General features: G+C 40.1%; 1 protein-coding gene across 4 annotated transcripts in view; it reads left to right on the top strand.

Moving 5' to 3' along the window:
* GRM5 (glutamate metabotropic receptor 5) overlaps positions 1–27,880 on the top strand; it is a 298,233-nt gene that overhangs the window by 261,346 nt on the left and 9,007 nt on the right. For 3 of the 4 annotated variants that reach the window (XM_076328339.1, XM_076328337.1, XM_076328338.1), the window contains 3 exons: positions 4,520–5,459; positions 19,800–19,895; positions 21,477–21,638. In XM_076328339.1, the coding sequence (XP_076184454.1) occupies positions 4,520–5,459; positions 19,800–19,895; positions 21,477–21,638 (1,198 nt within the window). The remainder of the gene's footprint in view (positions 1–4,519; positions 5,460–19,799; positions 19,896–21,476; positions 21,639–27,880) is intronic. The other variant, XM_076328340.1, reaches the window with a different exon arrangement.

A 27,880-nucleotide genomic window follows, 5' to 3' on the forward strand; every position in this document is an offset into this window, starting at 1 on the left:
CTCTCATTCAACTAAGACGTGGCTAGGTTGTTGTTTAGGTTTCAGCCTTGGTGTTTGGACTTCTGTTATCCTTGGAAAGGTCTGTGAAAAGTTAACAAGAAAACCAAGTCTTTTGTCAATGGGCTGAACTCACTGCCCAGGATGCCAAACCCCACTGAAAAATATTTAGGACTTACTAAATCAGCAGTAATTTTCCACCAGTTTTAGTCTCCATGTGCAGATTCAGTGAGCCTTAGCTCATGATGTTGACTCAAGAGACTTCACTGAACTCCTTTCACTTTCCGGAGTGCATCCTATTCACAAGCCTTAGTCTGTCGTATTTACCTTTGGAACTAGTTTAATTATATATTTTATATTGCCTACCATGAAAGGGATTTTCAGTGCTAAGCTGATACAGTTTTATGGATGTTGAAGGCATGGTAAGGTCTATTAGGTGTCAAGGCTATAATAACAAATTAAAACAGTGTCAAGATCAAATCCCCAGAAAATATGGACTATAATACAGTGCTTCGTATCTGTAAACTCTTCTCCCAGATGAACTGATTTTAATGCAATATGAAAGATCAGAAATAAGTGACAAGTTTACCTCTACAGAGAGAGCACAGGGTACTAATAGACCTATGGCAGTGGTCAAACCTTCAAGAGCTTCTCCTCTCCTTGTTTATGGCACAATTTAGCCCATCCCTGAAGTAGCCAGATGTTTTTCCAAAATATCAGAACCCTTTTTTTTCCCCCAGAAGATCCTTATACATCCTTATCTGTAATTTGTTGGTGATTTTTGATGGTTCTTTCAGAAAACCTTTCCCTAGCATGTCAAATGGGACTCTGATTTTTTATATCTGCTTGTCTTGCTATTCACGTGCGTATCTAGTACCTTGCTCCCACTGGTTACGTTTCTGGCCAGAAGAACATAGAGGCAGTTTTATGTCAATTTTACTGGGGCTCCGGTCCCAGAAGCAGCGCACTCTTAAGCACAGAGTAGAACAACTCTACACCTGCTCCAAATTGGACTGGCTCCTAACAGCCTTTCCACAAGCCAAAGATTGCCTCAGCACACTGCAGGGACCACAAGACAAGGCTGCTGGCTCTGTTCCACCTGGCATTTCTGAGCCAGCTAGGAGAGAAGTCTTTCCAGGTGCTTAGAGATGTTGATGAATTGTAAGTGGTGGGCTGTGGGGAGGATCTTGTCCAAATGACCATTGAGCATACACATATTTAGGGGATAGGAATGAGTTCTTGCGTTACCATTTTTCAGCTTTTGCCTTGGTATCCTGGCCATCAACCTAACCTGAGCACTCAGAGTGCTGTTTTCCCATATTTCTTTTACTTGATCTTGTCCCTTTCTGCAAAGTGCCATTGTCAGAAACCATTAGCTGCAAAGCTATTATATGAAAACCTCACCAATCATTGCTTTATGAAGACTATCCGTTCCTTAAATCTTAATTGAGGAATAAATCATTGCACAGTTTAGCATTCTTCTTGTAAAGTGTACCCAGTGATGGGGGAAAAAATGGGACAAGTTTTCAACTTTTTTCTCAGGTATTTTATTAAGAGAATGTAAAAAGAGTAATAAAGCAAGGAAGGCATGAAATAGTCTGAAACTAATGAGAAATGCTTGGTTATGATTCACCTCTGCTGCAACATTAGAAACTGAGCAAAATTCAGCCCCTATATCATTGTCTGCATGTAAAGGCCAGATAAAGACCTTTTCTCTTCAAATTTCCTGTCCAAGAATATATAGTAGTATTAGAAGCTGGTAACAATTTGTTTCCCCAAAACATTAATTAAATGTTGGTAAAACTGGAAATAGATTTAGAGGTCACTTACTCATAAAACTTCTTGGGGAAGAACCCACATGGGGATATATGCACACACCAGAGTATGCTTTTTGGTTTTAACCCTTCTTCCACCACTCTCACTGGTATAAAAATGTTGATTTTAATGATGTGATTCCTGTGCTACATTAATCTTGATGAAGTCAGAATGAAATACAGTGTCTCCCTCACAATTAATAAGTAAACTCTTTAAAACCAACAAGAGTCAAATAGGCATCATCAACTAATGCTATGAGAGTGTTCTATAAAAATCTAAATGTCTTTGTTACATTAAGACATGGTAATAATTTTATTATTGCAACAGAAAGCTTTGCACACCAAAGCAGTTTAAATATGGATGGAAAATTAATCTGCATTTAGTAACTAAGAGCAAAATCCTGTTACAGTGGAGTGACTGCAAATTTGTATCCTTTAACTGCACTAATGTCAAAGACTTGTTGACCCTAATCCTTCTGATTTTTCTGCAAGAATACAGAACTATCTGCCTTGTACTTTTGCCACACAATCTATTGAGTACACCACCTTATTGTAGGTATTATATTTTTTATAATATTAATTTCATAGAGATGTAGACTACAGAAATACTGGGAGAAGAGAGGAGCTAAACCTAATATCTACTTATACCATTTCATGAAATGATTTTTATTACTAAGAATGTCAGTGGCAGATTTGGAAAAACTTTAATCTCCACTTAAAATAAAGGAAAAGGCAAAGAGTAGATCTTGCATGTAGAAATTCCCAAATTATAGTCCTGATGTCTACAATTACTCCTGTTCATCAAGTCATTGAGGTCCCAGGTTCCTTAATTAACTGGGATTGCTTGGCATCCAGATGCCCATCAGAGAGTGCTAATTACCCTCACTGCTGAAAATGCAGATGTGAGCACCCAGTGCTCCATCCCCACAGGGAGAAGTGCCTTGTCACCACCCACCCCGAGTCAGGCTGACACCTTTCTGTCTGACCTAACCAGAAGACAGCAACCTGATTACAACAATCCTAAATTTTGAGGTCATTTAGATTTTGCAATCAAGGTTAGTCAAGCTTAATACAAGTATAGGGGAAATAAAAGCCTTTAGTTGCATTTCCCCCACTCCATGACCTCCCTCCAGCAGTCCTGCCCTGGCTGGCAGTGCCAGCGTGTCTACTATTGTCAGGAAGTTGCATTCCAGAGCATCGAGGTCCTCCCCCCCCTTATTCCTATCCAGGCTTTACAGTGCAAAAAGAGAGGGAGGGAGGAGGGATGCCAGCAAGAAGTTTTCTGCCAGCTTTTACTCCTGTCCGTTGATCTGCACACTGTGGAATGAAAAGCTTCTTTGACTTCCTATGACATGCGTACATAGAATGATTTATTAAAACCTATACATAGACTGAAAAACAAGTGTCCTTAGATGGGTTGCACTGCTAATTCAGCTTTGACACTAATTTATTGAATTCAGTTCGATTTCACAAGTTAGATGATGTTTTAATTCCTCAGAAGTCTCAAAAGGATGAATGACAGATAAAGAAGTGAGCAGGGTGTGCCATCCCAAATTACCTATTATCTGCAACTCTGATCCTAAAAAATTTTTGTTAGAAAAAAAGTAGCATATCTGAGAAAGAAGCACTCTTTTTTCTTGACAGCTAGAATCAATAAGATTCCTCTCCATAATCATTAAACAAGTACCAATATCCTTCATAGTGTACAATATAATTAATAGGATTGACATCTGGTCCTTTAAGTGCATATAGTATGCAGACAACTTTGAAGCATTTTGCACTGAGGTAATACAACTTGATTCTGAAATTTGTTCATAAACTACTATATTTAAAATCATTTAAAAGGAAAAAGTGAAGAAAAGTGACTTATCTTAATCATCTTGGCCGTTTTTTCAGTCATCATGTTATACTCCAGATAAACCTCAGGTTTAACCTCAGTAGGTAACTGAGTACCACACAGCCGCTCGCTCACGCCTCCCCCCACGCCCTCCCCCCCCCCCCCCCCCCGGTGGGATGGGAGAGAGAATTGGAAGAGTAGAAGTGAGAAAAACTCATGGGTTGAGATAAAAACAGTTTAATAATTGAAATAAAATAATAATAGCAATAATAATAATGTAATAATAATAATAATAATACACAAAGCAAGTGATGCACAGTACAATTGCTCACCACCCGCCAACCGATGCCCAGCCAGTCCCCGAGCAGCGGCCCCCCCGACCAGCTTTCCCCAGTTTATGTACTGAGCATGACGTCCCATGGTATGGAATGTCCCTTTGGCCAGTTGGGGTCAGCTGTCCTGGCTGTGCCCCCTCCCAGCTTCTTGTGCCCCTCCAGCCTTCTCAGTCGGTAGAGCATGGGGAGCTGAAAAGTCCTTGACTTAGTATAAGCACTGCTTAGCAACAACTAAAACATCGGTGTGTTATCAACATTATTCTCACACTAAATCCAAAACACAGCACTGTACCAGCTACTAGGAAGGAAATTAACTCTATCCCAGCCGAAACCAGGACAACTGTATTACTGAAATAAGCTGTCACTGAAAAGTATTTATTGTGCCATTATATCAACATAATCTTAGCCTATACTCATTATAATAGCGCCTTCCTGAAGAGGAAAAGAAGAGAAATATCAGAAAAATTTGTAACTATATCATTAAAGAATCTCACTCCTACATACTTCAGTTTACCTTCTTTTTTCTTTTTCTGTAGGTTGTGACCTCATCCCAGTCCAGTATCTCAGATGGGGTGATCCTGAACCAATTGCAGCAGTTGTTTTTGCATGTCTAGGTCTGCTGGCCACCTTGTTTGTTACAGCTATATTCATAATGTACCGTGATACTCCAGTGGTCAAATCATCCAGCCGAGAACTTTGCTACATCATTCTAGCCGGCATCTGCTTGGGTTACTTGTGCACTTTCTGTCTCATCGCAAAACCTCAACAGATTTACTGTTATCTTCAACGAATTGGCATTGGCCTCTCCCCAGCTATGAGTTATTCTGCTCTAGTAACTAAAACCAACCGCATTGCAAGAATCCTGGCTGGCAGCAAGAAGAAAATTTGTACAAAGAAACCTAGGTTCATGAGTGCCTGCGCCCAACTGGTTATTGCATTTATCTTGATATGTATACAATTAGGCATAATTGTTGCCCTCTTTATAATGGAACCACCAGATATAATGCACGATTACCCAAGCATCCGAGAGGTCTACCTGATTTGTAACACCACCAACTTGGGTGTTGTAACTCCCCTTGGATATAATGGATTATTAATTTTGAGTTGCACCTTTTATGCATTTAAGACAAGAAACGTCCCAGCTAATTTCAATGAAGCAAAGTATATTGCCTTTACAATGTATACCACCTGCATCATTTGGCTGGCTTTCGTGCCAATATATTTTGGAAGCAACTACAAGATAATCACCATGTGTTTCTCAGTGAGTCTGAGTGCCACGGTGGCCCTCGGCTGTATGTTTGTGCCCAAGGTCTATATCATCCTTGCTAAGCCTGAAAGGAACGTACGCAGCGCATTCACCACATCGACTGTGGTCCGCATGCACGTGGGAGATGGAAAGTCATCTTCAGCTGCAAGCCGCTCAAGCAGCCTGGTGAACCTGTGGAAAAGAAGGGGATCATCTGGTGAAACCCTTAGGTAAAGTTTGCTAATGTGGGAGTGTGGGGAAGCAATTATGATCTTCTGAGAGTTATTAATAGTGGAAGGACAAAGGGAAATATATTAATTCCCTTTGCCTCTGCACTGGGAGAGGAGTGAGTCCTCTCTCCCACATCTGTAACAGTTTCGGGTTTGATTTAGTCAAAAAGTTGTGCAAAAACAGGGGACAGAACAATGGGAAAACAATTACAAGGCTGGAAGTACTGGCTGTATCAACTGTACATTCAATGTAGGGAGGGAAACAAGATCTTAGGAGAAAAAAAACAACAGAACAAGAAACATAACTCATTGCCTTGTCCTGAATGCACCCATTTACAATCTCTTTCCCTTGAATGAATTGCATAGTGTCTGTATTTTGCCTCTAGTCACAGCAGTAAGACAACAGGGTTGCTGCTAGTGCTACATAATCAAGGTGGAGTAATAAATGCAAGTGGCATCGTGAGCAGCCACTCGCAGACATCTGAGGATTTGTTTCATATGACTCTTCTGTTATACTTTTCTCTCCTATTTCCTTGATTTTCCTTTCTTGTATTATCTCTTCCTGCTTTCTTTCTTTTTTTCCTTACCTATCTTCTCTTCTTTACCTTTCTTGATACCTTTTTCTGTATTCATCCTCCTAACTCCATCAAATTCAGGTGCTCACAGGCCCCGCTCTTGCTACCCTTCCTGCCATTGAACAGGTACTCCCTTGAGAGATATCTCTTTGTTTCTGACCAAGGAATTATTTGAATTCAGTGATCACGAAGACAACTTGTATGTTCAGTGTATAAAAATTAAAGTAAGTGAACACTAAAGAGAAAGGAGAGCTCTGGAGTGAAAATACTGCAATAGACAGAGTGTGTAGAAGTGCACCCAGCCCAGTGGTTCATTTACATCTTGATCCCTTTCACTTTTGATATCGGTGCCGTGGGGATGATTTGGGTTATTTAATTGCTGGCATAAACAAAGAATTTCACCTATACAAAAGTGCAGAGAAACAGTTTTTCATTCCTCTGCTATATATGTCTAGCCTGGAAGTGACAAGTAGCTAGATTTTCCTCCTCACTAGAAACAAATGTGGATTTTAGGGTTGATAATATGAATATTTCCAGACATGCCATTGTTCACAACTGGAGTTGGCATGGAACGAGGGCATGTACTTCCATTTTTGTGTGAACCACAATTTAGACTCAAGGGAGGATTTTATTAGTAATACCTGCAGGACAGATTATGCCAAAGTGATGATTTGTGTCTGTCAGATTATTACTGATGCTTCTCTTTCAGTGACACTGAATTGGTTCAGAAATGGCCAGTCTATTACAAGATATTTTGTACCTACGATCTGTTAATGATGGTATCTTCCAGTTCATTTCCAGGTGCAGAGTAGGATGCTATTTTGAAATTATAAACCCTTTATCAGTTTAAGTGATGTTTATCTGAAATGTCATTTTCTACAACCTCTGTCTGTATGCCTGAGTGACCTGAGGTCTTCAGGTTAGAAGCCCTACACCCACTTCTGGGCCAGCTAAAAGAGGCATTCTTCATAATATCTCCTCAATAGGAGGGCATTCTTCCTCTTTGAGATCATTATTATTTTCCCTCACTTTTGCTGCAAAGCTCATTTGCCATCTCACAACTTTTTTACTCAACAAGATTAAGTTATAGATGAAGGGAATATCTTGGGCTTGGGAAGGATTTGTCATCTGTTAAGGCCCAGTTTTGAAAGATATTGCTCCAAAATCTTTGTTTTGTTCTGAAAAGTAAGGAGTGTACCCTGCTATTGAATATCCTAAAAGACAAAGTGTATTTTCTTCTTTTTGAGGACTCTGTTTCCGTTTCTTTATATCCCTCAATGTGTAGATAACACCTGTGGTAGAGAGTTATTAGCAGAATGTAATAGTTCATCATTGACAATGACTTCTTTTTCAATAGCACTGTCTTGGAAATGCCTTCGATCCTGAAGAGCATTGAGAGTGCCCAATATGGGTGTGTAGGAATGAAAAAGGCAGCACAAAGCTGATATATTGACATATTTACCTAGATATAAAGAACTAGAGGTTTCATTTGAAATCTGGAGAAAAATTTTCATGTCATCAGCAGTGTTCATCAACACCTAAACCTGCAACAAAGACGACACTCCTAAATGCATGTGTCTGAATCCTCAGCTGGTTAAACTGTGATGGTGCCAGTGAGTTTAGCAGTGCTCAGTCAGCATGTGCCTGAAGGGCCTGGGAATCCAAGAGCAAATTGATTCCATCGATCATGGGAAATTCTCTCTAATCAATGCCTGTCTGGTTGCATGAAAGAAAACAAAACAGAGTCCTGAAATGTGCTGAGTAAATTTAAAATGCTGCTTAGGACTTCACCTGTCTGATATCATCTCCAAGACCAGAAAACCACTTTCAGCTTCAATTCTGCTTACTATAGAGCATGAGCAAACAGAGTCTGACCATTTTGCTTAATATTCAAACATTTCTTTAAAAAAATCTTGTTGCACAAAGTAATATTTTTCAAGGTATTATGCAGTACAATGAGCAAAAGCTTGTTTGGATAGTTATTCAAGTAAACACTGAAGTACTCAGAATCAAAGGAAATATGCACTACAGCTACATGGCATTATTTAAATAGCTCAGAGGGGTTTCATTTAAAAAAGAGTGAGTCACTGTTGAATTTTAAAGAAACATGCTATTTAAGTCACCAGTGCATAGAGGGGCCCCTATCATTAGTATTTTGCTTCTTGACACTAATTTATAATACAGTGTAATATTGCATCAAATCATTGTCAAACAGATAATGCCAATGCTCCATTCAGAGCTTTCACATAAGCTGCAAAATGACAGATAACAAGACTGCTTTTGCCTAAATAAAGCAACGCATCTGTTAGAGTCCTAAATTACTTTTTGCATGGGGTGTTCTTCAATTAAGAAAACTCAGGCAAGCTGTGGATACGTATTGGAATGAATCTTCACGTACTGAAATAATGTAAAAGGAGAGAGTAAAACTATTCATTACCTAGTGAAATGAAAACCATTTCATGTAGGCTGTTGTGATTCAGCAGTATTCACCAAAATATATTCTACCCTCATTTAAAAGTAGGCCTAACAAACCAGACATTATCAGAAGCAACTCCACAAAGAAGAATGCTGAACACTACATAGCTGGAGTCAAAGCCACACAACCTGTGTAGAGAGGCATCTGGACCTTCTGCTTCCCGTTATCTTACCAGCTAATTTCATAGGGACTAGGAAGTACATAAATAAATTGAGCAAATCTTACCTTAAGGTCTCAGGACCTATTATCACATATGCTACACAGCCCTTTTGCAAGAGTCCAAAATACAGGGCTAGTTTATCCTCTCCTCATTCTCAAATAACCCAGTATCCCAGGTAAGATAAGGACTGTATATTTCTGCTACAAGAGCTGCTACTGTGATATTTCTAGCCAGGACTGCACACCAAAAGGTGTCAGTAATGCTAACAGGGCTGTTATCTGACATGGAGCTTTCAGTCCTGTAAAGAAGACGGAGTACAGGAAAAACTGGGGAAGTTTTGTGGAAAACTGAAGCTGGCCTGCATTCCTCACATGTATGCCCATTGAGAAAGATACTGATCATGAGTTTCTGCCACAGCACATTCTATTGGGGCACATTTCTTATAGTACAAATGCCAATTTTGTCTTCGTTTATATGCAGCTTGAACAATTTCTTTGACACATTTTGAATGATGATAAAAGAACACTACACTTCTCTTCCAAACTAATTTGTAAAAAATTTTTACTTACCAGACTTTGTCAGGGCACGGGTTATAGGTCCATACTCACAATTTTCACAACCAAAGGGCTGATGTACTTTTGGTGATCTGATTGGTCATACGGTACACTAAGACTAACACTCCATCAGGTCCATTGCCTGGCAAAACAAGGGAAAACACAGCTTTACACTAAAAGACCTTTACAATTCTGGTTTTATTTAGCTGCAGAAAAAAAAAGACATTATTTGAAATCCTGAAGTTTTATAGAATGGACAAATAATTTATTGGTGACTTTTAGTTATTTAAATCAACTCTTGTGCGTATGTATTATAGAAGTGACCTGCACCATCCTTGAACTGTAGCAGTGACCAGCTTTTAGCCTTTGCTCATCTCAGTGTAAAAAATCCCAGTGGAAGCTGAAAAGTGAAAGTGCTGCACAAAACAGAACCAGATATTACTGTAGGGCAAAAGATGTGACTGAGAAATCATCATGTACCAAAAAAAAGTTAATTTCTACAGATGCTGTCTAAGGGGGCCATCGACTACAAATTGCACGAAAGTGCTTAGATGGCTTCATACTATGAGACAATAGCAAAAAAGTGAGGGGTAAGCTACTTACATGACGTAATGTCATTAGAGCAGGCAACAATTTACATGAGGTGAAGGTTTGACTCAATGGGTATTGTTCTTATTTAAAAACACAAAATCTAACCATAGTGATACAACAAGATATTATTTGTTTGCTTAATAGCCTTGCTAGAAAAGAATTTTGATGCAGGAAAAAAATATTTGACTCTTCAGAGGAAGTCATTATCATTTTGACTTATTAGTCTGCATTTATTAATGAATCAGTTCCAAAACTGATCATTTGGTGCTATTTTAATCTAATATTCCACAAAAATTTAGATTAAGAGATTTCTAAATGGTTTGAGTCCTTCATTATTCCCTAAATGATTTAGTCTTGGTGTCTTTTTGAACAAGCTTGATACTGTGATTAATTAAACTTCAAATATTGTGGAAAGATTGAAGAATATTTTATGAAACTCGGTGAAAGGTATTAGGTCTGAAAGATTTTGATAAATTGCTGCTAAAACATTCCATCTGTATAGGATCATAGAATAGTTTGGGTTGGAAGCGACCTTTAAAGGTCATCTAGTCCAACCCCCCCTGCCATGGGCAGGGACATCTTCAACTAGAGCAGGTTGCTCAGAGCCCCATCCAACCTCACCTTGAATGTTTCCAGGGATGGGGCATCCACCACCTCTCTGGGCAACATGGGCCAGTGGTTCACCACCCTCAGCGTAAAACATTTCTTCCTTATATCTAGTCTAGATCTACCCCCCTTTAGTTTAAAGCCATTCCCCCTTGTCCTGCCACTACAGGCCCTGCTAAAAAGTTTGCCGCCATCTTTTTTATAAGCCCCCTTGAAGTACTGAGAGGCTGCAATAAGGTCTCCCCAAAGCCTTCTCTTCTCCAGGCTGAACAACCCCAACTCTCTCAGCCTTTCTTCACAGGAGAGGTGTTCCATCCCCCTGATCATTTTCGTGGCCCTCCTCTGGACCCGCTCCAACAGGTCCATGTCTTTCTTGTGCTGAGGGCTCCAGAGCTGGGTGCAGTACTGCAGGTGGGGTCTCCCCAGAGCAGAGTAGAGGGGCAGAATCCCCTCCCTCGACCTGCTGGCCACGCTGCTTTGGATGCAGCCCAGGATATGCTTGGCCTTCTGGGCTGCGAGCGCACATTGCTGGCTCATGTCCAGCTTTTTATATATATGTTGACGACAGCCGGCGAACATGAGCCGGCAGGGTGCCCAGGCGGCCAAGAAGGCCAATGGCATCCTGGCCTGGATCAGAAATAATGTGGCCAGCAGGAGTAGGGAAGTGATCGTGCCCCTGTACTCGGCACTGGTGAGGCCGCACCTCGAATCCTGTGTTCAGTTTTGGGCCCCTCACTCCAAGAAGGACGTTGAGGTGTTAGAGTGTGTCCAGAGAAGGGCAACGAGGCTGGTGAGGGGTCTGGAGAACAAGTCTGATGAGGAGCGGCTGAGGGAACTGGGGTTGTTTAGCCTGGAGAAAAGGAGGCTGAGGGGAGACCTCATCGCTCTCTACAGCTCCCTGAAAGGAGGTTGTAGGGAGGTGGGTGTTGGTCTCTTCTCCCAAGTAACTAGCAATAGGACGAGAGGAAATGGCCTCAAGTTGCGCCAGGGAAGGTTTAGATTGGACGTAAGGAAAAATTTCTTTACTGAAAGAGTGGTTAAACATTGGAAGAGGCTGCCCAGGGAAGTGGTGGAGTCCCCATCCCTGGAGGTATTTAAAAGACGAGTAGATGAGGCACTTAGGGACATGGTTTAGTGGACATGGTGGTGTTGGGTCAACGGTTGGACTCGATGATCTTAGAGGTCTTTTCCAACCTCAATGATTCTATGATTCTATGATTCTATGTATATAAAAAATTAATATATATAACAAACTGATATTCTTGAATGCCCTGATTACAACAATTTTTAATTTGTGTACAGTGCTAGTGGTGTTGTTTTGAATTTTCCCCTCAACTTAAATGTAATTAAAATATTGATTGATACAAATTGTTTGGCTGCATTAACGGAGCACATGTATTCAAGCCTAATTTTTTGAATTATTTATAATATTAAGACAGCGTCCCCATCTTTTTGAACAAAATATCATAGCTGAACTGTGCAAATTAAATTACATTGTAAACAGTTCCCTGCCTACTCTTACACAAATATGCTCTAGATTGCAAAATGCAGTCTAGCTAGTGTACTACAAAAAAGAAAAGGAAGGAACAGTGAAGATGGGACCCAGCAGTTTGATATTTTTTTAGGGGAGCGAAGAGCTGAGGAGGAGTTTTGTAGACACAGAAGTGTCTACACTTTTTACCTTTTTTTTCATCTTTAAGCCTGTCTCCCAAAATTCTGGTGACAAATAAATGTTACCATATACTATATCAATATTGTCCTTATCAGTCATGCTGAAGAGCACCAAGACAAGCCATGCACATGGTCTCATGTCCCTTAGCATGCATGATGTATATCCTCTTGCAAACAACCATCTGACCTCAGCACAGGTTTGTTTACCAAAGGAATTTCTGGTTCCTTCCAGAGCAAACTTTGATATGAACTGGCATTGTAATTAATCTGACCTCGGTGCCGGGGAAGATTATGGAGCGGTTCATCTTGAGGGCGCTCACAAGGCATGAGTGGGACAACCAGGGGATCCGGCCTAGCCAGCACGGATTCATGAAAGGCAGGTCCTGCTTGACCAACCTGATCTCCTTCTATGACCAGGTGACCCGCCTAGTGGATGAGGGAAAGGCTGTGGATGTGGTCTACCTGGACTTCAGCAAGGCCTTTGACACTGTCTCCCACAGCATTCTCCTCGAGAAGCTGGCGGCTCACGGCTTAGACAGGTGGACTCTGCGCTGAGTCAAAAGCTGGCTGGATGGCCGGGCCCAGAGAGTTGTGGTGAATGGAGTTCAATCCAGTTGGTGGCCGGTCACGAGCGGTGTTCCCCAGGGCTCAGTACTGGGGCCGGTCTTGTTTAACATCTTTATTGATGATCTGGATGAGGGGATTGAGTGCACCCTCAGTCAGTTTGCAGACGACACCAAGCTGGGCGGGAGTGTTGATCTGCTCGAGGGTAGGAAGGCTCTGCAGAGGGTCCTGGACAGGCTGGATCGATGGGCCCAGGCCAACTGTATGAGGTTCAACAAGGCCAAGTGCCGGGTCCTGCACTTCGGCCACAACAACCCCATGCAGCGCTACAGGCTTGGGGAAGAGTGGCTGGAAAGCTGCCCAGCAGAGAAGGACCTGGGGGTGTTGGTTGACAGCCAGCTGAACATGAGCCGGCAGTGTGCCCAGGCGGCCAAGAAGGCCAATGGCATCCTGGCCTGGATCAGAACTAGTGTGGCCAGTAGGAGTAGGGAAGTGATCGTGCCCCTGTACTCGGCACTGGTGAGGCCGCACCTCGAATACTGTGTTCAGTTTTGGGCCCCTCACTACAAGAAGGATGTTGAGGTGCTGGAGTGTGTCCAGAGAAGGGCAACGAGGCTGGTGAGGGGTCTGGAGAACAAGTCTTATGAGGAGCAGCTGAGGGAACTGGGGTTGTTCAGCCTGGAGAAGAGGAGGCTGAGGGGAGACCTCATCGCTCTCTACAACTACCTGAAAGGAGGTTGTAGCGAGGTGGGTGTTGGTCTTTTCTCCGAAGTAACAAGCAATAGGACGAGAGGAAATGGCCTCAAGTTGCGCCAGGGGAGGTTTAGATTGGACGTAAGGAAAAATTTCTTTACTGAAAGAGTGGTTAAACATTGGAAGAGGCTGCCCAGGGAAGTGGTTGAGTCCCCATCCCTGGAGGTATTTAAAAGACGTGTAGATGAGGCGCTTAGGGACATGGTTTAGTGGACATGGTGGTGTTGGGTTGACGGTTGGACTCGATGATCTTAGAGGTCTTTTCCAACCTCAATGATTCTATGTTCAGTCAATGACTTATAATTTGACAAACAGAAGACTAGGACATCCACCCTCCTTCCAAGGTCCAAACAAGATATGAGCCAGTCTGCTACTATGGAAGTACCTGTATGAATTATAAAGAATGGTATTTGTACTTGAATACTGATAGTTGGTGTGAACTGGTAGAAGAGCTGGAATTTCAGCTGACTTAAAACTGCATTTGGTTACAGATGTTTTTTAATAACTGTGACTGAAATTCAAGGCAGTTGTCAGTTAAAATATATAAACACAAAACTCTCTTTTAATTTGCCGTAGTTTCAATTATAGCATTATACATTGAAGTGATTATCCGGTTTGCTGCCAGTTGATGACTTACTTATAACACAATTATACATTGCCAAAAAAAAAAAATTAAGTCATTTTACAGTCCACTACCTAATAATGAGGTAGCAGAAAAAGAAAGGTTAAAAATCTAATAAATAAGCATTAAAGATGCAAAACATTAGAAAACAAAATAGAGTCAATATATTAAATATACAGCATAGCATATCAGATCCAAGTAATAAAAGCACTGGAAAAGAGAAACTTCTTTCTAGTAAGTCAGCAAAATTGAAAAATGTCATGTTAAACTCAATGCCAAGGTAAGGCATTGCAAAGCAGGCCCCCATCCATCCATTTCACAAACCTTGAGAAGTTTCTAACGCTTAAAATGCTTCAGAGCAAATGAGGTGTGACTTCCCTTTTCAACATAATGAAGGAAATCATGAATAAGGTAGTAAGACCTTCCTATGGCATCTCTAGTTATAGATACCTGAAGAAGAGAGGACAGAAGTTCGGCATAGTGAATAGAATGGGTAGAACAAGAAGTCTTGTGTAAATAAGACCCTACTGTACAAAAATCCTATACAATGGTTTGTCCAGCACTTCAGAAATACCCTTTCTGGAAGAAAGTAAATAAACCTACTGGTAATAGTTTGCTATCGGTCTAATCTTCCCTTGAGCCAGTATAATGCTTTGTATATCATTCCATCAAAAACGCCATTTTAATTCACCAGCTGCAACTACATATGATTGCTTAATTAGAATAAGCTGTAAAAAAAAGAAAAAGATTATGCTGCACTTGAAAAAAAAAAAATTGTGAGTTTGGCCTTAAAGTAATTTTGCTTGCTGAAATTGTGCTATTAAGCAAACAATGTTTATATGCTGATTTTTTTTTAAAGGAACAAAAAGTGCCATGCTTAATAACATATAATTTATTTTAGCCATTATGTAAATGCAAAAATGTCATACAGTAAGCTGAGACCCCTTCAAAAGTATTCAGTGCAATGTCAAAATAGCATGACCAATCTCACAGAACTGGTTTTCAAGAACACAGTACGTTTGTAGTTCAAAGCAGCCCCTACAGTAACAATGCTAAATATTTTTCATATTTCATTCTTTACCATTTATGCAGAAATCTTCATACACTTATTGTCTTACCTAGTCCAAAGGCCAACCTTAACTCTGCTGCTATAAAATGGAAGTTCTTCATCATTTCTTAATATCAAGACCAAGTAGTACTGCAGGTGAAAAATACTACTTGTATGTAAGATCTGACAATTAAAATATATAACTGGGTCTGGAAAGGTGGATGGCTTTGTAACATTCAGCAAACTGTTCAAGTTCCAGGCATAAGCACATTGAAAAGGCTCCATAAAAGTGATGGAAAGCAAAGAGACAATATTTCATCAATATACTGTAAAGCTTTCTGAATCCCCTCTCCTCTCTCCTCCATTAATTTCACCTTTCAGGGTTTTAAAAAAGTCTTGCTTCAGGTTCATTCAAAATAGACAAAATGAGAGGCTTGGGGTTGAAATAATAGATATTACCTGCTTTGATTATTGTTAACTGCTGGGGAAAAGCTTGATTCAGAAAGAGCTTTAGACACCTAATACCATTTTCAGTATCTCAGACCAAAAATTGGAATCCTGTTAATTAACAAGGCCCTTAGGAATTAGTCACTGCAATGCTGAACTTAAGTCCCCAGTGTACAATTAGCCATTGCCCTACAATGAGAGCTGGCTCTACAACCTCTCTCCTCTTAAGTATTCCTGTGGAAACATCACTTCTTCCACCCTTGCAAGGTACAGTTTAATCAGACCATTACTCCCACCTTGAAGCAGAAAAAAGTGTGTTGATTAGAGCTACTCTCTTCCTCTGGGTCTTAACAATGCCAAGCAAAAAAAATGGTGCTCAATAATTAATAACATTTCTGCACGGCAGTATGCGATTGCATTTGAAATGTGGATTGATGGCAGCTCTCCATCTCCTACACAGCAAATTACCTTTGCTTTGCATTGCATTAAAAAAACCAAAGCTATCCTGAGATATCTTTTAGTTAGTTAAACTTTTTATTTTTTACTGAAAAAGCAGAGAGAAAAAAATCTTATGTCTAAGAGTAAAAGCCAGTTTCTAATTGCTGGGATTTTTTTTTTTTTTTTTCCCCAGAGGACAGATTATCTAAAACAACTACTTTTTGCTATTGCAAGCACTTGTCTTTTGGGTAGTCTTTCTCAATTGGTGTAGTGTGGACATTTTAACAGAATCTGTGTATTACTACCCACATTCTACCCATAGACCATTTTTCAAGGATTTGACTAAGTCTTTGACCAAACTATACAGAAATGTGGGCTATGGCACACCTTCTAGGTCTGGCCTGCCAACATCCTCCAGATAGGGGATATGCTACCATATGGAATGGACTGCTGGTCGAGGCATCCAAGGCCATCTGCATGGAAACCAGGAGAAAGCAGAGGCAGGAGGGGCCATAGGCACAGCTGGGTCTCACCCTAACATGAAGTCAGGACCACCAGGATACCAGCACCTGGTTCTAAATTGTAGGCATAGTCTAACAAAGTCCATATCTGAAGACTATCACGTCTTGTCAGTACAGGGGCCCACACCTTCACTGGAAAAAAAAAAAAAGTAGGGATCTACACATTAAGAGATCAAAAACTGGTTTCTACAGCATGGTAGTGGATGACTATCGATCTCATTCAGGATGATGATTCCCATATTCCCACTTTATTTCCCATAGCATCCATTAATTTTGGTCTACAAGAGGAGTTTTGTTGGAAGGTGAAGAAGGCAAGGAAAAGGTCTAACAGTCCTTCAAACCTGAGCAGTCACGCTGGTGTTTCCTGCCATGTATCACATGTGCATTGAATTCACTAAAAGCCAAGGTAGTACAGACATGGTTTCTCTCAGCCCAGGCGTAAGTTTCTTTCTCTCTACTGATCCCCTCTGGAGAGTGCAGAGCACTGCTGTGTAAGATAAAGTGATGTGGCAAAGTATTTGGCAAATGGACAAACACCGCAGTGACTGAATTACTGGGAATGACTTCCCAAATTTCCTGTCACTGATCAACACTTATTGATGTACAAACACATTAGTACGTATCATTAAGCATTTGTTCGTAAGACAACTCACCCCTGTGCAAAAAAAATTACACAGCCCACAATGCCACACCCAAAAGCCAAAAGAAACACTAAAAATAACCCAAAATCTTTTTAATCCTTCAACAGAATTTAGTAGCTGCCTTTCTGCACAGAGGCAAAGACTTCTCTCTCTTTTCTAACCAATATAGTCCTGGAATTGACCCTGAGAAAAGAAATCTATTCTTGCAAATGCTGCTCACACTGTAGTGTTTTATGCCTCCTCCATACACCAGCTGAAATACCAAATTAATTTTCACATTAGCATTTGGTATGACAACTGCAAAGAAATGTTTGAGGGTTTTTTCTCTCCTCAGATTAAATCTTTTAAAGCAATCTTTTTTTTTAACAACCAGAAAGGGGACATTTTTCTAATGCAAGACATTCTAAGGCAAAATCATGTCCTCTATCTGCTCTGAAAGCTGAAAATCCTTTTTACTCAGAACCTCTGGTGTCCCTTTCCAGAATGGTCACCCAAAGAACTTTGCAGCTTCCGTGCACTGGTTAGATGCACTTTCCTCACTAGGAGGGTTGATTAGAGTTTGGTCACTGTTTTCATAATTATGTGGATATTTAACACTGAATGAATGGCAGTGGAAGAGGTATTATGGTTCAAGGCTTTGAGGCATTCTGTGATCACATACTATTTCTGATGGTGTAATTTGCTCTTGAGTGGGTGGAAAAACTTGAGAGATTCATATCAGTCTCTCGAGATCCGTTCTACTTACTTTCATGGCAGTGAAATTTATGCTAATGACTGGGGAATGGGGAATTTGGGGATTTTCTTTATCTGGGTCACATGCATCCTAACCAGGGGTTCTTCAGGATGGAGTTACCAAGGACACTTACCTCTTGTTTTCTTCCGTTGGCTACTTTTTAGTATTCAACTCACTGTGAGCATTTAGAGTCTCCAAATTCCTTCTCCTAGTCTTGACTTTTTCTCCTTCTGTCTTGTTGGGCACAGAGTACCTCTTTTGGTTATCAGGTCTAAATGTAACTGTGTTTCCTTCCTGCTCTTCCTAAACTCTATTTTCTTTGATGTCTAACACCTTCACCCCAACTTCATTTCCTTTTCTTTCCTGTCAAGTTTCTATACATTCTTTTCCCTTTGTTCTTTCTCTCTGGCTATCCTAACTGAATTTGTATGATCCAGCTTGACTTCATTTGTATTTTTCAGTGAATTTATCTACTCTCTAAGCCCCTCCACTTTTTCCTCTGCTCTAGGAATCGACTTCCATTTAATATGTATGTGTCCTGCGCAAGCTCCACGCCTATCTGGGAGCACTGCATATACCGCACTCTGGATTGCCTTAAAACCTTGGTAGCCAGTCCGCAAAGCTCCTGTTGTTCCTCCTTTCAGTAAGGTTATATTTTGTAAATGAAAGGACTTCTCTGCACTGAGAACACCTCATTTTACTGTCTCCAGTTCACTCTCAGATTCACTAAGCTTCTTCCTCAGTTATTTATGCAAAATACACTGCCTCTGAGGATCTACTGCAACTGCATCCAAAGTTTAGCCTGACTTTGTGTGTACTCAGGTTATTTCTCTTTTACAGGGCTGTTCTCTTCAAGGTACCTTTTGCTATCTAGATCAGGTTAACGGACAAGCAATAAATAACTCATTTATTCTGTAATGTTAGCAGTGTTAAAATGTACAGGCTTCCCCACACAAGTGTGTTAAATACACACAATGCACCTCACAGCACGTGGGAATGGGATATCACAAACTCTTTGAGAAGACATCTGCAGGCATTTTGCCCAGATTTTATTGAAGAATTTAAATAGGTATTTCAACACCTAGCACAAGAATTTGTACAATTAGGGTGAAATTCACCACTGGGAAGAGAGCCAGTGTAAGACCTCTTCAATGCTCACACCCCAATTAAGTGCTTCAGAGAGTAAACAATGACCAGGTCTTATCCTAGTATCCTCTCCAGGGATTATTTAGATCCTCAAGTATTAAACTGTTTATCCAAGTGAATTTTTCATCCAAGTGCAAGGTATGGTATTTAAAACATTTATAGTACTGCACTGGGCTCTAGGATTGGGATTGATTTCACTTGACTTTATGTCTACATCTCAGCAAGTCATCTAGCCTCCTTTTATTGCTAATGGAGAGAGAAAGGCCCATTCACGACATGAACTGTGAGCCCACGCAAACTTTACCCAAGCAATCAACTACACTGGTGCTTGCTTTGACAAGCAGAGGAACAAGTCAAGTGTTACAGAGATGGAGGATCAGAGAAAAAGATTAAGTTAGGATTGAGAACGTGGCCACCAGCTGATTTCTCTTTGATCCTTAATTTAAGTGTCGTTTCCCTTAAACTCTTTAGCCAAGCATTTTGGTCTAACTCCAAAAACTATTAAAGACAAAAGGCTAGCATGTTATCTATTATGCAAAATTTTTTAGCTCCTCCTATATATAAAAAAAAAGAAAATGGTGAGCACCTCTCCTGCATAGCCCTGTTTGTTTGCTTTAGCACAGGTCCGGGGTTTTATGCAACTATTCCACCGCTCCCACGGCTGTTTTGCACTATACCTCACCACTGCCACAGTAGCATACATGTGCATGGCCCTTTGCACAGCAGCTGTCACAGAAAGCTGAGCACACAATCACTTCTTTCTGTTTGCTCCTGTTGTTGTCGTGATTTATTAGGTACAAAGGCAGGAGACTGGCCCCGCACAAGTCGGAAATAGAGTGTTTCACCCCAAAAGGGAGTATGGGGAATGGTGGGAGAGCTACAATGACCAGGTAAGCAAACAGCAAGTGGTCTTAGGGCAGTGTGATATGTCTGTGAACAAGAGGAGCAGCCCTGGGACAATGCCAGGCCAGATCCTCTGTCTGTAATTCCTGTGCATCCCATATAGTATGTTTAGAAAATAAAAAGAAAAAAGAAAACACGTGGCCACTGCTGATTTCTGTGTTCCATCTGACTGCCAAATAAACCTGCACCGTGTTCATTTGAGTGATCCAAACCACGTGTCCTGTGTGATGTTGTCATAATCTGGTGCTTTGGGGAGGAGAAACCTTACACCTGACTCATTCATTAATCTGGTAGAGCAGATGAAGAGAGACAGCATTCAAACTTGGAGTAAGCAGCTCCAGGACTCCTCTGGAATTGTGGCCCCACTACATATTAGGAGTCACATTAGGTCTAATCAAAAGAGCTTTTAAAAAGAGCAGAGAAAAACTGATTGATTAAAACTTTTTCAATATGAAAATGTTGGTTCTTCTCAATCAAAATATCATGTGGGAAAGTGCTGAGTTTTACAGTGGTTTTAGGAAAGGTTTCAAACTCATTTAAGTAGAGTTCAGAACACCTTTTTCATAACTTTCTCTGTTTCATTTAATTTAGATATTTATCTTCAATTTTGTTTTGGCCATTATGTATTGCATAACATTATACACCAATGTTACAATTTTAATGAATATCAAATACTACATTTTTTCGGTGTTACTGGGAGGAACTGTTTCAATATAGCCATTTTGACGTTTTTGTATTGAAATATTTGAAACTATTTAATTCTGTGAAATACTTGGAGATTTCAGCTATTCGTCTCATTTTGAGTCCAGTCAGATTTCCAAATGTTGAACTGTCCCATAGGACAGAAAATCCATTTCTCCAGACATCTCCATTAATAAATGAATAAGCTGCATGTGTCACAGATGGTTATAAATCTTTCATGAAACAATACTCTTAATAAGCATTGTATCATTGTGTTACATTCTACTACAAGTTAGAAGCATTTTGTTTACCATTTATTAAAAGATTTACTCATTCGTTATCGACCCTTATAAGGTATTTATAAATGTAACTTTAGAGCACAGCATGACCAAATTATACCTTTACTTTTCCCAAATGTTACATTACAGGTGAATTTTATCATTGCAGGAGGGTGTTCAGTGAAACACTTGCGCAGTGTTATGTTCCCCTTGGGTACAACAATATTCACTCATGTACATAAGGCTATCAACTATAACGTCACATAGCACACACCTGCGGGACTCCTGCTCTTTAAGTAACATCAGGAACATTCATCACTGAGTGTTGTATAAAAAGTATACACGCTTGTTATTTTTTGTCAGCTGGGATTCTTTTTCTTGTCTGTGTGTTGTCTGGGTGTTTTTTTTTTCCTACATTGCATTGCCTTCAGTGATATTTATTCTTCATTAAAAAGCTATCTGGAGTCACTATATAAGAGAATTTTGAAGAGAAGAAAAGTACATTGAAATGTCAAACTGTATTTTGTTGTACGGTATTCAGCTCTGTTTTGCCTGGCCATATATATATACACTTGAAAAACTTCTTTTTTATATTTTATATCTTCACAGTGAAGAATCTGTTTGCATTCCAGACTGTAATCGATCTGAGTCAAGTAGAGAGGAGAAAAAGGTTCCTGTTAAAGAGGATGCCCTAACAGTCAAAAAGACTGGAAACTGTGTCAGTCTAATAGTTCCACAGCAAGACTGTCAGCGGCAAGACCTACTCAAACAGTTAAGAACACCTGCTGCTTAACAGAGAGTGCAATTGCATTTGATGGCTGTGTTTTGTTGTCTCCAGCCACAGTGTCCTGGCCAGTGGTCCTTGTCAAATTTCATGACCTAAGTAGAGTTGCCACTGAATAGCCTGGGAACCTCCCAGAGAGAACGTAGATGCTGCAGAAAGGAAAGTAGGTGCCATTCTCCTGTCCCAGTAAGTATCAGACCAGTGCTAGAAGTCACTGGGATGAAGTGCAGATGGAAAAAGACAGATGCAGGGGTCTGACCATTTGTGAATAATGAAAAAATCTCATCTCACGGGACAAAGAGGTCCCATGATTATGACCAAATCCCACTTATATCCTTTCAGTCTAAAAAATGCTGCGCAATTTCATACTGGGCGGTGTTGTTCAGCTCATGTTCTCAAATCCCTCGTGCAATATTATTTTTGTGTTCCAACCCTAGTGTGGATATTTTTCACATCAGGGCCTAACTATCATTGTATATTAGTCTTACAAGTGGCTTGGGATTTTTCAAGATGAAAAGTGACATAAAAATGGCCGTAATGGAGACACTCTGTGACGCTTTGTAAGGCTATTTCTGATTAAGAGAAGTTACTACATCATGCATCACCTGTGAGCATCATTCACACATATCTGATAAAATCAATTATGGAATGGGATGTTTTATGGGGCTTTCACAAAGCAGGCATCACAACACCATCTTTTTGGCATTTCTTGCATCATATTTGCATTTCTGGTTTGATTAAATGCAACAAATAAGAAACTGCTTAATAATTCACAAGAGTAATTTTTCTGCTGGTAAGTCCCATGTGCATAGATACCTCTGTAATTATTTATCAGGCATGCCAAACACCTGAAATTCCTCCAACTGTATGCTTTTTGCAGAGGATATAATTAAAATCAACCCTTGACTCTGGAGATGCAACTGGGAGAGTTAAATCTTTCTTTTCGTTTGTTTTTTTTTTTTTTGTTGTGCACTGCTTGTGCTCCTGATTTGAGGGTTGGGTAAGCTGATGGTTCCTATTTTTCCTAGTTTCCATTTCATACCTTTAGCAAATTATCAAATAAAAAAAATTTAAAAACCACGTTGACTAAGCAATGTTGAAAGCATCTTAAAGCTTTGTGCATCAGGAAGCAGAATTCACAGTACAAGTGGTGTCATTGTCCACTCTCCATCCTGTGAATAGGATGCTCCAGTGGAGCAGGGATGCGGTCAGAGATGCTTGAAGTGACATTTTTCAGACGAGAAGCAAACCGCAGCACTAGCTGCCTTAATTAACAATTCCAATGAAGTCACAGTAATAGAGGAAAGACGTTACATCTGGTATCAAAATCATTTTTGCACTTTGGGTCATGATAATAGGTGTCCTAGAAATGTTTCATTCAGATACCAGACACTTCATTTCCCTTTCCAACCAGGCATGCTGCTGAAACAGCTGACAGCATTAGCGTCACCGGTGGCTGTGCTGGGAGGTCATTGGCAAAATTTCTGTCCATCAGCTCTCTCTCACCTTGTAGTTTCTTTCATCCTTATAGATTAAAGTCACTCATATAAATGTCAGCTGTGATTTTCATGAGGAAAGGAGGTATCAACAGATTACAGCTCATGGAGTAATATAAATAAATGTCCTTGCTGTTGTTAACAGAAAGCAACTCTCTTTGCATAATAATTACAAAATATGTTGTTTACTTCTAGAACTCAGGACAGGACAAAATGAATTTTTGCCCTGTATCATTCTTCTTTTGTGTTTTGTTGTTATCTATTTCCATAGAACAAGCAACATGGAAATAATTTAAGCTAAATGACTTGAGTGATATATCACTAGCTGACTATTTGTGTGTGGCAGAATTGGCTTTCACGCAGGGAAACAATTATATACGCATGTAGAGGTTTCCTTAAAAGCTATTCAAAATGGCAACAACATAAACCATTACAGTGGTGGAACTGACCAAGCTGAGACACGTTAAAGTTCTGCGTCCAGTTTTAGCCAGTCATCCAGGCTGTCCTACAGTCCCAGGAGAAACTATGACTTTTTCATACAGGTATACTGGAGTTCACCACTTCAACCACTTATTTCATTTCAGTGTTTTTAGCATGTTGCAAGGCACTTGCATTCTCCCAAAGATGAAGAACTTGGGTCGCTACAAGCAAAACATATATTGATCTGATTGGCTCAAGTGACAAGACTAGAGAAAAAAAATACACATGTACCCATGCTTGCATGCATCACAGGCACACACAGAGGTCACCCCTTATGAAGAGTTAGTTTTTAATTAAATCTACAGATAGTACACAAATCCTTTTCAAGCAGAGTAATTATATCATTGAGTCTTTAATAAGGTTTCAGCAGAGGACTCCAAAAGGACAACAGCTTCTTACCATTTATTTTGAATAACAAGAGTTCTCCTTGGCAGAAACTTGTATGGACCAAGTACAGAAGTTTATCCTGCTTACCATTGCCAGCTGCTTCTGTGGATAAGACAGAAGGACTTCTCCCTTAAAGACAGGAGAAGACTGTCCTTAAGAAACAGGCTTGGTCTGCACATTGTTGGAGCAATAACTTAACTATGTCAGCTTCTTAAAAAATAAGATACTGCTTCAAGTTTGAATGCAACACTCTACTTCAGCCATTGAAACTTCTAAGCATAACTTTGCTGCCAATTTTAGCTCAATAAAATTTAGACCAGTGTTCTGAAATACGAACTTTCATGTATGGACTTATAAATTAAAGAATTTGAAATCATTCCTTATTATATTCATGTGAGGACAGGTTGCAAACAGATCACACAGGTCTCCATCAAGTTATTATCCAGTATCAGTTTTCAGTTGTATCATTTCAAATCTGGAATCAGATACTGATATTGGTACGTGATAGAGAACAAAAACTCCCTTAAGTTTTTGTATTAATCTCTATTGATTCCCCTTGTATTCCAGTTTCCACTGGTGAATAATACAATGTAGCTATGCATTTTAAGCTTTCTTAGAAAATAATAAATTCCATCATTTTATAACTGATTTTCCTATTTCATTTAAAGATATTAACAAGGGAATAAGTGACTTATTTTCAAATTACATATGCTTTCAGTAACTGTTCCAATACTAGTCCCTAGGCACTCATCATCAGAATTAATTTTAGTAACTTCAGGTAATTAATGAGAATGTCACCCTTGCTAAAATACGAGAATTTTCAGCTGCCGTGACTGTCAGTTTCTCTTCCCATTTTTCATTTCTTCTGCCTTTTGAAGGACCTCACATAACACATTTGCTTTAATAGCATCTGGCTAAAGAAACCCTGGTGGCAGAGCTATGCACCATCTCATAGATAATCATACCACAGAGCAAGAAATGCTGAAACAAAACTTCTGCTACCTCAACCAAAACAAAGAACAAAGTGATCTATTCTAGACAGTAAAAAACCCCATGTGTTAGGGGAGGGGAACATTTTTCTTAACACCTAAGTGGATAAAAAGCAGTTAATACCCCTTATGAATACAGAACAAAGCCCTAAAGACAAAACTTAAGTGCCTCTCAAAAGATTAAGTAAGGGAAGAAAATGAGAAAGAATACTAATTGCTATTCTGTCAGCAAGTGGACAACTGTAGAGGAAATATTTGAAATATCAGAGACTTCAAAAGCTCTCTCATTTATACCATTTTTATTTCTCGTACATATTATATCATAGTAGGTCTAGCAGGCTGGAAAAAAGCCTAGCTATCAAAATCAAAGCAGCTTTTAGAAAAGAGACTGGAGAAACAATTAGTATGACTGCTTCTGAGGAAATCCCTCTCATACATAAAAATCAACATAATTAACCTCTAGTGAAAGAAAACAAAAAAAGTGCCGTGCAAAAGGTTTTATTTTACACACACACAAAAAAAAAGTATTTTGCTAACATTTTGGTTTGGAAATTATGTCACTGATTGATTGGAGTTTGCGCTTCTCCAGGTATGACCTGTACTCTGCTCTGCTCTACTCAGTGCAATGTGCTCGCAGAAAAGCAGAGTGGGGTAGAAAAATGTGTATTCAGTCAAATTTAGAAGTGGAATTCCTTTGGGAGCTCAAAAGTATAATTCTGTTGTTCTCATGTGAGGGAGCCAAAATCTGCAAGAAAACTCTAAAATTTCACTGACTTAACGTTTCCCATCATCAAAGGGTCATGGTAGAGCTGGGCATAATAAATGTAAACAATTCCATTAGTAGACATAATAGTCTATGTCTCTGATCTATCTTTATTTCTCTATTTTTAAATTGTATGCATTGCAGTGCTTTCCAGTTAACTTGACAGAGTAGCAATATGCAGTTAGAGCAGAATCATAAAGTGCCATCACTGGGTTTTACCCATAATCTAGTTTCATACCAATATATGAAAACAAGTGGTGTTCCTTTCACAGAGGTGATAAATGATTGCACATCTCAATCCAGTGTTGACTTTGTAGTAAGTAGGTGCAGCATGATAAAGTGGATGATACATTTCTGAGATAACAATTCCAATTATTGCTGGGCAAACTACTAGGATTTTAACTATAGGGTTCATTCCTTACTGATAAATTGCTGCTTGCTTCCTATTCAGTTTTTTTATATCAAGGTATTTGCAATGAATAATGGTCAAGTCTTTCAGGCTTTTGCATAAAATTTACATCAAACAGCAACTGGGTCTCCTTTAGAGTCCTAGGATCTCCATGAGAGCCACACATACAGCTTGATTACTCCTGGGCATAGCGCAAAGTCAGTAAATGAGTGCATCAGCCAAGACTGACCCAAAACCAAACTGGGGGCTGGTGACAGCTGCTCCATTGAAGATTTAACTGTCAGCTGCCCTTGCCCAGGGCTGGACACATCCCCAGATTTCATCCTTTTCCTTTCCCCAGACTCCTCAGCCTCATATCCCTCCTTAATTGTCTCCTGAACCGTGACCAGGGAGGGAGTGACATGTTCCCTTCACAACCTCTTACAATCTGACCTTCAGTCAACTGAAAATGTCTACGTGCATTTAGTGGTCATGTACACACTTAAAGCCATAGGGTTTGAACATCTGTACTAAGCCACAGCCTGAAGTCAGGAGGGGTGCTAGAATATACCTCTTTCTTCAGGCAAGTGTTTCTATTTGCATTGACTAATCCTTCATGTTAATGGCATTTATTTAGCCTCTGTGGCAGGCAGGTCTTTCACAGACCCCTCTAAGCTCTGAACTTAGCAGGATTAAAAGACCCCACCAGGTAGGACACTCAGGATTGGAACTAGGCCCTCTCTTTCTGCCAGATCAAGGCTGAGTGCCAGGTCACCCAGCCTCCTGGTCCAGCTCAAACTCAGCAGGAGCTGGGAGGAGGTCTCATGGCCATCATACTAGAACTAGAGGCAAGATCTCACCTCCCAAAGGATCCAAATCCTGCTCCTGCTACTGGCACTGAGCTCCCGCTGAGCTCAGGACTCAGCATGACCAAGGAGCCAGGGCTCTCAAACAGTTCTTAACACCCACCGAGTACGTGCTCCAGTGAGAGGAGCACGCAATCCTCAGAGGCAAGAGTTTTCCTCTGGAAGATGTTAGTCCCAGCTCCTGTTCAGCTCAGAAACACATCCATGGAGATGCAAAGAGTCAAAATTACCAGTGCTACAGGTTAGATTTTGCTCTTCCTGCTTGCTCTGATTGAGGTACAGCAAAAGGAAGGGATTGTCTGAACAGCAAGTTACAAGCCACCAGCTGTTCTGCCTGGCATTTTGGGTGCGGGTGCATAAGAGTTAACTTCCAAGATCCAGCTAACAGCCTGGTGATCACTGCAGCAAAGGGGTGAGCCCTTATACACTCATACAGATCATCTCCCAGACCAGCCTCTTTTAAAATACCCACTGTTTTACGTTGTGTTCGTCTGCTGGATTCTGTCACGCTGCTTTTGAAGGGGAAAGCTGTTGGCGTATGTTGTGTTACATGATCCATCGTAATTCCATGTAATGTGATCGTGGATGTAAACCCACAAGAAGGTTTTGTTTACACTCAGCACACAACTTTTTTTTTAGATGACTGGAAGAGCTATTAAACTGATAGTGTGTGGCAAGCCTCCACATGAAGGCTGGTATAAAGTCATCTGTGTTTAGTAAACTATGTGTCTTGCAAACTGTTACACTGCAGGCTAACATGTGTGAGTATATCTATTTCAGGCTTAAAAAGCAAACAAACAAACAACAAATTTGTGATACTCTGCCAGGGTCTTCAATGTGGTTGTCTTTCCAAAAATCCT

Source organism: Aptenodytes patagonicus, chromosome 1 (genome assembly GCF_965638725.1).
Source record: "Aptenodytes patagonicus chromosome 1, bAptPat1.pri.cur, whole genome shotgun sequence".
Taxonomy (NCBI): domain Eukaryota; kingdom Metazoa; phylum Chordata; class Aves; order Sphenisciformes; family Spheniscidae; genus Aptenodytes; species Aptenodytes patagonicus.